The 13056-nt window shown below is 55.7% G+C and overlaps 1 protein-coding gene across 2 annotated transcripts; it reads left to right on the forward strand.

Annotated features, from left to right (window-relative positions):
* The first annotated feature begins 1977 nt into the window (after positions 1-1977).
* ANKRD13D (ankyrin repeat domain 13D) lies at positions 1978-12840 on the forward strand. 2 transcript variants are annotated; one of them, XM_014844969.3, is made up of 15 exons: positions 1978-2252; positions 2828-2963; positions 3079-3203; positions 4008-4053; positions 4135-4278; positions 4517-4706; positions 9418-9484; positions 9872-9953; positions 10174-10235; positions 10318-10448; positions 11342-11499; positions 11597-11713; positions 11799-11962; positions 12044-12135; positions 12468-12840. In XM_014844969.3, exons 1-15 carry the CDS (start codon positions 2163-2165, stop codon positions 12679-12681), a joined length of 1818 nt encoding a protein of 605 aa, XP_014700455.2. In that variant the 5' UTR covers positions 1978-2162; the 3' UTR covers positions 12682-12840. The 2 variants fall into 2 exon arrangements, with proteins under 2 accessions (XP_014700455.2, XP_044618046.1); XM_044762111.2 differs by lacking the exon at positions 1978-2252 and having other exon boundaries at positions 2824-2963; positions 3062-3203.
* Positions 12841-13056: the final 216 nt, after the last annotated feature.

A 13056-nucleotide genomic window follows, 5' to 3' on the forward strand; every position in this document is an offset into this window, starting at 1 on the left:
GGAATGGACGTGGAGCCTGGGCTGGGATAGGCTCTGGGGAGGCCTTAAAGGCTCTGGACAGGGGCTGGGGTGATGAGAGCTGGCTGGAAAAGTAAGTCGCTGATGACCCGTGTGTAGGACGCGTGGAGGGCGGCGAAGGATGGGAAACAGGGAGAGGGGTTAGGGGTCACTGCTTCTGTCCAAGGAAGAGATGTCATAACGGTGGTGGGAGAGGAAGAGACACAAAGAGGCCAGATGGGAAGAACACGGCCCAGCAGGAATGGGTGGGACCTGGGGAGGAGAGAAAGGTGGCAGTCCCAGATGGCACACAAGGACAGCCAGGAGCAGAGCTGGCCTGAGGGGAAGAGGGTGAATGTGGCCGGATCTGGTTTCAGACATGCTGATGGGATAGCATGGGACACTGGGCACAGAGATGTCCCAGAGGGAGCTGAAATGTGGTCCTGGAAGTGGCATCAGAGTGACGGTGGGAACAAACAGGCTTTCAGCCAGGGAGAAGTCCGACTTGGAGGTCGGGGAGGGGGAAAGGGCCCCTGGAAAAGGTTTGAGAAGACAACAGGACTAGGATCCAGGGCCAGTGGGGAGCTGTGTTCCAGACCGCAGAGGTCAGGAGAGGCTGGGCCCCAGAAAGTCCTGCTGCATTTGGAGTGAAGACGGCTTGCAGAAGGGGTGGCCCTTTTAAGAAAGGTGGAAGCTAGAGAGGGCGGCAGCAGTGGCGGCCAGCAGGGCCTGATTTTAGAGTTCTGGACATTCAGAGGCCTTTGAGCTACTGTAGACCAAGGACATTACAGTGACCTGATGACACTACACGGCAAGGTGGCTGAGCTATCCCAGATGGCCCAGGAGCCCCCCAGGCACAATGAGAGGGCAGAGGGAAATGGCAACCAGGACCTCCCAGCCCAGACTCAGCTCAAACTTCTAGATCACACTATCTAGTCATATCATAGCTAGGAAGACTGAGACCAGAGGGTCAGCCTTGGCCAAGCCTGGCCGCTGCCTCACCATCCAACAAGAGCCAGGGCTAGACCCAGGCTAAGGCAAGGGTAAGGCCGCCATTGCTTGGCCGACTGAGGCCTGCACCCTGGTTCCGGTGTGGGTGGAGGGGCCAGCCCTGATTTCGAAACTCTCCTTCCCCTCCTGACACTGGCAGCAACGCGCAGCCTCTGCAAAAGGGCTCCACGCAGTGGGTGAACGCAGCCGTTCACGGTGGACAGTCCTCCACCAGGGGGGGCCAGAGCCAGGCCTGCTCCCCCCCAACCCCCACTGGCCAATACTCCCAACCCTGACTCCAGACCCCTGAGGAGCCGCCTCCCTGCGTGGCTGGGCCCAGCCCGTGGTGTGGCCACCACCAGACACCGGCCCCGGTCCCTGGAGAAGGCGCTTCATGCTAAGCTGGCCAGCATTTAGGGGTATCTGCGAGGTGATGGAGCCAGGAACTAGGACCTCCCACCTCCCCCGCACTCAGAGGCATAATCAGTATCTGCGAGGCCTGGGGTAGGAAGACCGGGACATGGGCGGGTGGCTGCTGGGGAGACGCAAGTAACCCAAGGCAGCAGGACCCGCAGCCCGCTGCACACGCACGCGCACACGCGCGCGCACGGCCCGAGAGCCCAGGCCCCACCCCTCGCCGAGCCGCCCCGCCCTCGGGCGCCCTCCTCCCCCTTCCGGACCCGCACGGAGGGGTCTGCGCTGGGCCTGGAGCGCCCCCTGCAGGCCGCGGGCGGAGTTTGGCCAGGCCCCGCCCCCCGGACCGCCCCCCGCAGACCCCTGCCCGGCTGAGGCCCGGGCGGAGACCGGGGTCCCGGCCTCGCCGCTGGCGCGCGTGGTTGCCATGGCGGCTGGGCAGCGCCCCCCGCCCGCCCCCGGCGCGCGCGGGTCCGGCTGCGGTTGCCATGGCTGCGGGAGGCGAGGGGGCGCGCGGCCCGACGCCCCGCCCCGCCCCGGCGCAGCCCCGCCCGGCCCGCCAGCCCCGCCGCCTGCGCCGCCGCCGCCGCCGCCGCCGCCACTGCCGCGGGGGCGCGGGGCCGCGGGGGCCGCGGTGGGCGCAGCTCGCGCGTGGCGTGGACGCGAAGCGAGGGGGCCGCGCCAGGCCCGAAGCCGAGGCGGGGCCGGGCCGCCCCCGCCGCGCCCGCCCGCCCGCCCGGGATGTCGCGCTGAGGCCCAGCATGGCCGGCCCGGGCCCCACCTTCCCGCTGCACCGGCTCGTCTGGGCGAACCGGCACCGCGAACTGGAGGCCGCGCTGCACAGCCGCCAGGTGAGGCCCGCCGGGCACCCAGGCCTTCCTCCGGGCCCCCCACCCAAAGCTGTGGTCCCCATCCTGGAGGCCGCCCGCCCCTGCTCAGCTCCGCAGCCGCTTCCCTGCGCCCCCTCCTCGGCCCAATCCGAAGCCCAGGGCACCTGCCCCTCGCGCTTGAGCCTCTGGCCTCGGCTCCCCGCGCTGGGCCCTGCCCTGCCAGTCTACCCACTTCACGCTGCTTCTAGCTCCCGAACTCGCGCCGCACCACGCCTGAGCCAGGCTGAGAGCAAGCCGCCTGGTCCTGGTCCCCAGGCCGGTCCAAACTCTTGACAGCCGCAGCTGCATCTCTGCCTGCCCAGACCTCGCCCCTGGACCCACAGCTCTGCCCCTGGCAGAGGGCAGGAGAGGTGGGCAGGCCCTTGCCGCCTGCCGCCTCCTCTCCCCTATCAGGACACGCAGGCCACCCTCTGCCATTCCACCTCCTGTCTGCCATCCTTATCTCCTGCGGTGACTCCCAACCCTGTTCAGCCCAGTGGCATTCTTGCCCTGGCCTCTCCTTACTTGTCCTGTGCTAAGTGTCCCCTCTCCCCCAGCACGACATTGAACAGGAGGACCCCCGGGGGCGTACCCCTCTGGAACTGGCTGTGTCCCTGGGGAACTTGGAGTCCGTGAGAGTCCTCCTTCGACACAATGCCAATGTGGGCAAAGAGAGCTGCCAGGGCTGGGCAGGTACTGCAGAGGGTAGCGGGGCTCCCCTGAGGCTGACAGCAGGGTTGGTGGGTGGGTGTGATGGCTGGTCCTGGGGCCATCAAGAGAGCTCCCCTCAGTACCCTGCCACCACCAGTGCTGCAGGAGGCAGTCAGCACTGGGGACCCAGAGATGGTGCAGCTGGTGCTCCAGTATCGGGACTACCAAAGGGCCACACAGAGGCTGGCTGGCATTCCAGAATTGCTCAACAAACTCCGCCAGGTACAGCAGGGCACAGAGGTGTGGCCAGTAAGAGGGGGTGGGGTGGGGCGGGTACCATGGCAGAGGTCCATGACAGACTGCATGGGGATCACTCTGGCCACCCTTGCCAGGCCTGGCCTTGGAAGGGCTTCAGCCTGTGTGACATGCTCTCCCGACGCTGTCAGCGAGGTCCCTCTCTGTTGACCCCAGTGCAGGATCATGTAGGAAGGAGAGGAGTCCAGGCCCACATGGGTGAGAGTGGGCCCTTTGGGAGGAAAGCCTTTGCCAGCATCGAGGGTCCCTTGGTGCCAGAAATCTCAGCAGAGCCTAGACCATGGCTCCCTGGAGGGAGAATTTCACCCTACTGAGCGTATGGGGCCTGGGCCCCTGGAATACCTGTCCCCACTTCTCAGAGCACCCAGTGGGGCCCGGCTGGGAGAGCACACTGCCTACCTCCTGCCCCCCACCCCAGGGGCAGGCCCAGAGGGGCTCATTGTGCCCTCTTTACAGATGAGGACTCTGGGGCCCAGAGGGGCAGAAGCTCCCCCGGGGCCCCCCCAGTGGGCTAGTGGCCAGGTTGAGACTGGCCCCCATGCCTCCAGATGCTTATAGCCTGATTACTCGCAGACCTTCTTTAGGGCCCCACTTGGCCCACCCTTTCTGGTTAGGGTTTGGTTGGGGTGGGGGCGTGGCTGGGCCATGGCTGCTCAGCAAGACTTGCTGAAGGGCTGGGCTCTCAGAAGGGGGGCTGCCGACAAAGAGCTCCCCAGGCCGCTGGCTCCCAGCAGCGGGCAGGGCCCTGACAGGTGCTCTGGTCCATCTCAGGCCCCCGATTTCTACGTGGAGATGAAGTGGGAGTTCACCAGCTGGGGTGAGTTGGACCACTAACCATCCTCGGCCCTGGGGTTGGGCTTTTGGGAAAGAACCCCGGTGACCTCTGCACCCCCTACAGTGCCCCTCGTGTCCAAGATGTGCCCCAGCGACGTGTACCGCGTGTGGAAGCGGGGTGAGAGCCTGCGGGTGGACACCAGTCTCCTGGGCTTCGAGCACATGACCTGGCAGCGCGGCCGGAGAAGCTTCATCTTTAAGGGCCAGGGTGAGTCCTGGGGGACTCATGGCGAGCACGCGGGAGGCCAGAGCCCGTGGATCTTCCCACGGCTTGTAAGGACGATGCTGTCCTTCCTTTCCACCCTTCAGATGTGGAAATGGAGGTTGGGGGTGGAGGTCACATCCACTCAGCAGCAGGTGGCTGAGGGCACCATGATGGCCCTCTCCCTGCTGCCAGGGGCCTGGCCCTGATCTGTCCCCCCAAAACACCCCCCACCGCCTGGCAGAGGCAGGAGCCTTGGTGATGGAAGTGGACCATGACCGGCAGGTGGTGCACACGGAAACGCTGGGGCTCGCCCTACATGAGCCAGAAGCGCTGCTGGCCGCCATGCGGCCCAGTGAGGAGCACGTGGCCAGTCGCCTCACCTCTCCTATTGTCTCCACCCACTTGGACACTCGAAACGTGGCCTTTGAGAGGTCAGTTGGGGCCCGGCCACACGTTGGGTGGTGCCCTTGAGGCTCCTGGTTCAGGCTTTGAGAAGCTGAGCCACTCGCAGAGGCTGCTCAGGTTGGGGAGGGAGTCACTGTAGGCCCCGTGTCCCACCCAGACCGCCTGCAAGTGGCCGGGCCCCCAGGGCAGCCTTCAGGCCCCTGCATGCCTGTCCTTGCTGGCAGCTGTCTTCCTGGGACGGATCCTAGCTAGGTCAGAGTGTCTCCAGTTTCTTGACTTCTGACCTCACATGTTTTCCCATAAAAACAGGGATTTAGGCTGTGGGTCAGGGCAGCTGTTCCCAGCAGTGTTGGCTTCTCCATGGTGTGGCTGTGTCTGGGCCAAAGAGTCCTTTGTGGGGAGCCTAGGAACCCGACGCTTCCAGCCAGAGTGTTATTTCTCTGGCAACATATGCCCCAGTTCCAGTAATAGACTTCAGAAATGCTATAGAAAAGAAGACAGATTTATTGAGATATAACTTTATGTGCCATACAGTTAGCTTATTTAATGTGTACAGTCAGGGGTCTGTGGTGTATTCACGGGTAGACAGTCATCATCACGGTCAATTTTAGAGCACTTTTCATCACCTCGAAAAGAAACCCCATCCCCTTTAACTGATCGCCCCCATCCCTTATCCCCCCATCTTCTCCCTGAGCCCTAACCAACAACTAATCTCCTTTGTGTCTCTATAGATTTCCCTATTCTGGATTTTCATATAAGCGGAATCATACAATCTGTGGTCTTTTGTGACTGGCTTCTTTCACTTAGCATAGTGTTTTCAAAGGTCACGCAAGTTGTAGCATATAACTACTTTATTCCTTTTTATGGCCAAATCCGTTGTATGAGTATACCACGTTTTGTTTATTCATTCGTCCGCTGATGGACATTTGGGTTGTTTCCCCCTTTTGACTATGATGAATAGTGCAGCTGTGAACATCAGTGTACAAGTTTTTGTGTGGACTTGTGTTTTCCTTTCTCTTGGGGATGTACCCAGGAGTGGAATTGCTGGGTCATGTGGTAACTGCATGTTTAATTGTCTGAAGAGCTGCCAAACTGTTGACCGAAGGGGCTGCAGAATTTTACATTCCTGTCTGCAGGGTATGAGGGTTCCAGTTTCTCCACATCCTCACCGACACTTATTATGGTTCATTCATTTATTTATTTTTGGAGTTTAACCATCCTAGCAGGTGTGGAGTGGTATCTCATTGTGGTTTTCATATGCATTTTCATAATGTCTAATGATTTGAGCATTTTTTCATGGGCTTATTGTCCATTTGTATGTCATCTTTGGAGAAATATCTATTCAGATCCTTTGCCCATTTAAAAAATTGGGTTATCTTTTTATTATTGAATTGTAAGAATTCTTTATATATTCTAGATATAGGTCGCTTATCAGATATATGATTTCCAAATATTTTCTCTGATTCTGTGTGTTGTCTTTCCACTTTCTTGAAGTTGTCCTTTGAAACACAAAAGTTTAAATTTTTTTTTTTTTCTTGAGGAAGATTAGCCCTGAGATAACATTTGTGCCAGTCTTCCTCCACTTTATATGTGGGTCGCTGCCACAGCATGGCTGACGAGCTGTGTTGGTCCCTGCCCAGGATCCGAACTTGCAAATCCGGGTTGCCAAAGCGGAGTGCACTGAACTCAACCATTACACCATGGGGCTGGCCCCCACAAGTTTTTAATTTTTATGAAGTCCATTTTACCTGTTTTTTTCTGTTGTTGCTCATGCTTTAAGTGTCATAACTGACAGTAGTTTGCCAAATCCAAAGTCATGAAGGTTTTTCCTCATGTTTTCTTCTGAAAGTTTTATAGTTTTAGATCTTACATTTAGGTCTTTGATCCATTTTGAGTTAATATTTGTATATGGTGGGAGGTAAGAGTCCAACTTCATTCTTTTGCTTGTGACGATCCAGTTGTCCCAGCACGGTTTGTTGAAAAGACTGTACTTTTCCTGTTGAATGATTTTGGCACCCTTGTGGAAAATCAGTTGACCAAAGACGTATGGGTTTATTGTTGGACTGTCAGTTCTTTTCCATTGATCTGTATGTCTCTCTTTGTGCCAGTCCCATACTGTCTTAATCTCCACTGCTTTATAGTAAGTTTTGAAATCGGAAAGTGCGAGTCTTCCTACTTTGTTCTTTTTCAAGATTATTTTTGAGTATTCCGGTTCCCTTGCAATTTTAGATGAATTCTAGATTCACCTTGTCAGTTTCCACAAAGAAATCAGGTGGGATTCTGATAAAGTTTGCGTTAAATCTGTAAATCATTTTGGGGAGTGTTGCCATCTTAACAGTGTTGTCTTCTGATCCATGAACATGGGATATTTTCCCATTTATTTAGACCATTCCTTTCTTTTAATGATGTTTTATAGTTTTTGGAGTATAAGTTTTACATTTCTTTTGTTAAATTTATTCTAAGTATTTTATTCTTTTTGATGCTATTATGAATGGAATTGTCTTCTTAATTACATTTTTTAATTGTTCATTGCAAATCTATAAGAATACAATTGATTTTTGTATATTGATCTTAGATCCTGCAATCTTGCTAAACTCATTTTTTTAGTTCTAATGGATTTCTTATGATTTTTTTATATGTAAGATCATGTCATCTGTTAATAGAGTTTTACTTCTTCCTGTCCAATCTGGATACCTTTTATTTCTTTTTCTTCTCTAATTGCTCTGGCTAGAATCGCCAGTAGAATGTTGAATAAAAGTGGCAAGAGCAGACGTCTTTGTCTTGTTTCCGACCTTAAGGGGAAAGCTTTAAGTCTTTCACCATTAAGTATGATGTTAGTTGTGGGTGCCTTTTATCACATGGAGGAAGTTCCCTTCTACTCCTAGTTTGTTGAGTGTTTTTATCATGAAAGGGTTTGGATTTTTTTTCAAATTTTTCTGTGTATCAATATGATCCTGTGACGTTTATTTTTGTTCTATTGATGTGTGTGTGACATTAATTGATTTTCAGATGTTGAACCAACCTTGTATTCCTGGGATAAATTCCACTTGGTCATGGTGTGTAATTCTTTTCATATGTTGCTAAATTCAGTTGGCTGGTATTTTGTGTCCCTATACATAAGAGTTATTGGTCTGTAGTTTTCTTTTCTTGTGATGTCTTTGTCTGGTTTTGGAATCTGGGCAGTACCTCATAGAATAAATTAGGCAGTGTCACCTCTTTGTCTATTTTTTGCAAGAGCTTGTAAATAATTGGTATTAATTCTTCTTTAAATGTTGGGTGGGGTTCATTGGTGGAGCCACTTGGGCCTGGGCTTTTCTTTGAGGGTATTTTTTTAAACTACTAATTCAGTCTCTTCACTTGTTACAGATCTATTCAGATTGTTTATTTCTTCTTGAGTTAGTTGTGGTGGTTTTTCTCTCTCTAGGATTTGTCCATTTCATCCAGATTATCTAATTTGTTGGGGTACAATTGTTCACTGTATTCCTTTATAATCCTTTTTATTTCTGTAATGTCAGTAATAATGCTCCTTTCTCATTTCTGATTCTAGTAATTTGAGTCTTCTCTCTTATCCATCTAGCTAAAGGTTTGTCAATTTTTTTGATCTTTTCAAAGAACCCGTTTTGGTTTCCCAGCTTTGGTTTCATTGAATTTCTCTATTTTTCTACTTACTTTTATTTCCTTAGTTTTCACTCTGATACTTATTATTTCCTTGCTTCTGCCTGCTGTGGGTTTAGCTGCTCTGTTCCCAGTGTCTTAATATGGAAGATTAGGTTATTGATTTGAGATCTTTCTTCTTTCCTCATAGAGTCCTTGATAGCTATGAATTTCCCTCTAAGCACTGCTTTAGCTGTGTCCCATAGTTTTGATATGCTGTGTCTTCATTTCCATTCATCTCATGATATTTTCTGATTTCCCTTTTGATTTATTGTTTGATCTATTGGTTGTTTAGGAATGTGTGGTTTATTTTCCACATGTTTGTCAGTTTCCCAAATCTTTTTTCTGTTATTGATTTCTAATTTCATTCCATTGTGATTGGAGACATACTTTGTATAATTTCTACCCTGTAAATTTTATTGAGTTTTCTTTTATGGTCTAGCATATGGTCTGTCTGAAGAATGTTCCATGTGCACTTGAAAAGAATGTGTACTCTGTTATTGTTGGATGGAGTGTTTTAAAGGATGTCTGTTAAGTCCAGTTCATGGTGCGTTCAAGTCTTCTCTTTCCTTGTTGATCTTCTGTCAGCTTGTTCTGTCCATTATTGAAAGTGGAGTATTGAAGTCCCCAACTATTATTGTTGAATCAGACATACTTTTAACTTTTTATTATGGACAATTTTAAACATATGAAAGAAGAGAGAATCGTCTAACGTGCTCATCACCCAGCTTCATTTATCACTTTTTTTTTTCTCCTTTTTCCCTGGACTGTCTGAAAGCACATCCCAGACGTCATATCATTTCAGCAGTAAACGCTTCTGCACGTGACTCTGACAGATAAGGATGTTTCACAACAGCCAGCCCCACCACCGTTATCACATCTAACAAAATTAGTGATAATCCCTCAGCGCCTTCCAGCCTGCAGCCCTTGTTCAGTTGCCCCCAGGTGTGCAGGCATCCTCTTCAAGGCCCTGCCCGTTTCACGGTGGAAGGGCTGCTTGGGGGGAGCGGTCTTTGGAAGGGGAGGCTCTGGCCAGGGCTGGGGGGTGTGGGTCCTCACAAGCTCCTGTTTGGTCTGTTTCAGGAACAAATGTGGTATCTGGGGCTGGCGGTCTGAGAAGATGGAAACCGTTAGCGGCTACGAGGCCAAGGCAGGAGAGGCTAGTGGTGGGGGCTGGGGTAGGAGACGAGGCCCAGGAACCCTGTGCTTCTCCACATCCACCCATGTGGAGGGAGAGACAGTGGCCCGTGGGCTCTGGAAGCCCTGCGCGGCCATGGGGACTCAGTGGGGCCCTGGGTGAGCATGCAGGGATCACCCACAGCATGGGCCCCCACCCGGGGTTCCAAGATGAAAGGAGGAGCATTTTCCCCCCAGTAGTGACTCCCTGGGGTTCAGACCCCGCCCCCTCCTCCACTGTGGGCAGTGAGATCTCATCTGTCCCTGCGGACAGGAGAACTTGGGTCCTGTGCTGATGAGGCTGAGTGTGGGGAACAGGCTCTGAGCCCCCAGCTTCCCCTGTGTCCCCCCTACTCCCTAGGTGTACAGTGCCACCAATGTGGAGCTGGTGACACGCACACGCACGGAGCACCTCTCTGATCAGGACAAGTCGAGGAGCAAAGGTAAACCCAGGTGCGCCTGCCTGCTGCCCAGTCACACCGCGTGGTGGGGTCACCCTGGTCTAGGGGGGCCGGCATATCGGGACAAGCTGGGAGGCCTCTACATTCTCATCTGCCCTGTCTCCATCTCCCACCTGACAGGAGGCTCCCATGATGGAGGGTGGGTGGGAACAGTCTGAGAGCAGTGGCCCAAGTCCCCTCATGGGCTCCCACTCCTCCTTAGGGGGGAAGACTCCGTTCCAGTCCTTCCTCGGGATGGCCCAGCAGCACTCCTCCCACAACGGGGTGAGCCAGCGCTGGGGGTGGGGGCTGGGGGGTGGGCCGGGCAGGCACCGTCCTGCTAAGCCCTGTCCTGGGGCCCACCCAGGCTCCTGTGCAGCAGGCAGCCAGCCCCACCAACCCCACAGCCATCTCCCCCGACGAGTACTTCGACCCCAACTTCAGCCTGGAGTCGAGGAACATTGGCCGCCCCATCGAGATGTCCAGCAAAGTACAGAGGTGACGTCTAGGGATTGGCTGGGGACTTCCTTCAGGGTCCCCCTGAGCCCTTGTAGACTCCTGTCACGGGGCCCACCGGAGTCAGGGACCCACTCACCCAGCCAGCTTCTTCCTAGACTCCACCCCTTGGGGGCAGGAGCCGGGTCTGTCTTATCCCTTGGTCCTTGGCACCTGGCAAGCTCAGGCTTGGCCCGAGGACTGGTCCTCTTCCTTGGTGAATGAATTGGCAGCACCACCCATGCATGGTTTTCTCTTCAATTTAATGAGCACCCGCTGGGAGCCAGCTTATGGCAGAGTGGGAAGGGCACACAGCTCTGCCACCTCCTGGCTTTGTGACCCGAGGAAATGCCTTCTGCTCTGAGAGTCTAGTCTCCTCAGTAAAATGAGAACAGTCACACTTGGCCGCCTGCTCCCACGGGCGCCATGAGCATCTGAGGAGCTGTGACAGCTGATGCTGAGCCCAGCACCGCCTCAGGGACCTCATGGAGACTCTCAGCCACCCGAGGGTGGAGCTGGGATTCAAACCCTGGCAGTCCGGACCCCTGGGCTCTGCTGAGCACAAAAGCATAGCAAAGCGTGAGGCTCTGGCTGCCCGTGGGCTGAGGAGGAGGAGGGATTGTGGACAGGGCCCAGACCGAAGCCAGCAGCCCGGCCCTGCCCTCCTCATCCAGATGAGCTGAGCTGGCGCAAACCACCATAGGCCCCAGCGTGGGCCCAGGGTCTGGGGGGCAGCTCGGGCCATAGGCCCAGAAGGATACAAGCTGCTGGAGGAGGCAGGCAGGTGCCCCAGGCCAGGTCGGGGCATGAGTAAAGGCGGGCGTCCAGCGTGGGTGGGCCTTAGCAGAGGAGCCAGCAGAGGTTCCTTGACCAGCGTCCTGCGGTCGGCTGGGCAGGTTCAAGGCAACATTGTGGCTGAGTGAGGAGCACCCGCTCTCCCTGGGTGACCAGGTGACGCCCATCATCGACCTGATGGCCATCAGCAACGCTCACTTTGCCAAGCTGCGAGACTTCATCACCCTGCGCCTCCCACCTGGCTTCCCGGTCAAGATTGGTGAGAGCTGGGGCCGAGGCAGCAGGAGGGCCTCGGGCAGTTCCTGGAGAGTCACATAGATATGGGCTCCAGCTCAGGGTTGGCTGTCTCCTCACAGAGATCCCCCTTTTCCACGTGCTCAACGCCCGCATCACCTTCAGCAACCTGTGTGGCTGTGACGAGCCCCTGAGCTCAGTGTGGGTGCCGGCCCCTGGCTCGGCTGTCACAGCTTCAGGTACCACTGCAGGAGGGAGGGGGGCCGTGCGGCTCGCTGGTCTCCAAGCAGTGGGGGCTGAGTGGGGCGCCTCCGTCGCACGCAGGGAGCCCTTTCCCGTGCGAGGTGGACCCCGCCGTGTTCGAGGTGCCCGAAGGGTACAGTGTGCTGGGCGCGGAGCGCAGTGAGCCCCTCCGTGACGAGGACGATGACCTGCTGCAGTTTGCCATCCAGCAGAGCCTGCTCGAGGCGGGCGCGGAGGCGGAGCAGGTGGGGCGCGGGCAGGGCCGGCCCCTGGCCTCTGCAGCCACAGGTGGCAGAGGCAACAGCTCTGTGCTCCGGCTACTGCAGGTGACTGTCTGGGAAGCCCTGACCACCACCGGGCCTGGTGCCCACCCTCCTCCCCACGTCACGGCTTATGAGGAGCAGCTTCAGCTGGAGCGGTGAGGCCCCCTAGGACCTCTCGGTCCAGGTCTCGGGCCCGCCCTGCCTCAGCCACCCTGCCAGTCAGGGGTCCTTGGCTGGTGGGGTGCAGGGAGGTGCTGGTCCCAGGACCCCATGCCCTCTCCAAGGCTACCCATCAGCTGTGCTGCCCCCACTGAGGTGTCATGAGGGATGGGGACACAGGGCCCCGCCTTGTCTCTTCTCTCTGGTCTCCCAGGTCCTAGCCACCCTGTCTTTGTCCTTGTCCTCTAACCATGTGCCAGCCCTTGGCCTCCTCCCCTGGCCTTAGTGCTCACCGGTCTGCTCTCCCCTCTCACACCTTGCCTGGAAGGGCCCTCCAGGAAAGCCTGCGGATGTCCACCGAGCCCCGGGGCCCGGGATCCCCGCATAGGACGCCCCCGGCCCTGGCCCCCCCCAGTTTTGAGGAGCAGCTTCGCCTGGCCCTGGAGTTGTCCTCACGGGAGCAGGAGGAGCGGGAGCGACGGGGGCAGCAGGAGGAGGAGGACTTACAGCGGATCCTGCAGCTGTCACTCACGGAGCACTGAGCCCCGAGGCCCGGCCCGGGAGGGCTGTCCGGCTGCACCCCCTCCCGCTTTTGTAACTTATTTATTTATAAACTGTCTGCTGCTGGGCTGGGGGCCTGGAGCCCTGGGGGCGGGCTTGCGTTAGAGACCAAGATGGAAATAAAGAGACCTTCAGCAGCAGGCTTGCTCTGCTCAATGGGGGTAGTAAGGTGCCCCCCCCATTAAGGCCTGATTGTCTGATCTTCCCCAAAACCTGTCTGTCCAGTCCTGCGTCCCTAGGTCCCAAGGGGGGCGCTGAGGGGAGACTGTGGATGATGGCCTCAGACCTGGGTTCGAATCCTGGCCATGGCCCCCTTAGCCTCTCTGAGCCTCAGTTTTGTCAGCTGTAAAATTACA

This window comes from Equus asinus, chromosome 17 (assembly GCF_041296235.1).
Source record: "Equus asinus isolate D_3611 breed Donkey chromosome 17, EquAss-T2T_v2, whole genome shotgun sequence".
Taxonomy (NCBI): Eukaryota; Metazoa; Chordata; class Mammalia; order Perissodactyla; family Equidae; genus Equus; species Equus asinus.

Excerpts from the sequence above, each read along its gene's own strand:
- ANKRD13D (XM_014844969.3), top strand. The coding sequence starts at position 2,163 with ATGGCCGGCCCGGGCCCCACCTTCCCGCTGCACCGGCTCGTCTGGGCG. Across the intron at positions 4,707-9,417 it reads CGAAACGTGGCCTTTGAGAG|GAACAAATGTGGTATCTGGG; the intron begins GTCAGTTGGGGC and ends GGTCTGTTTCAG. Across the intron at positions 10,449-11,341 it reads ATGTCCAGCAAAGTACAGAG|GTTCAAGGCAACATTGTGGC; the intron begins GTGACGTCTAGG and ends TCGGCTGGGCAG.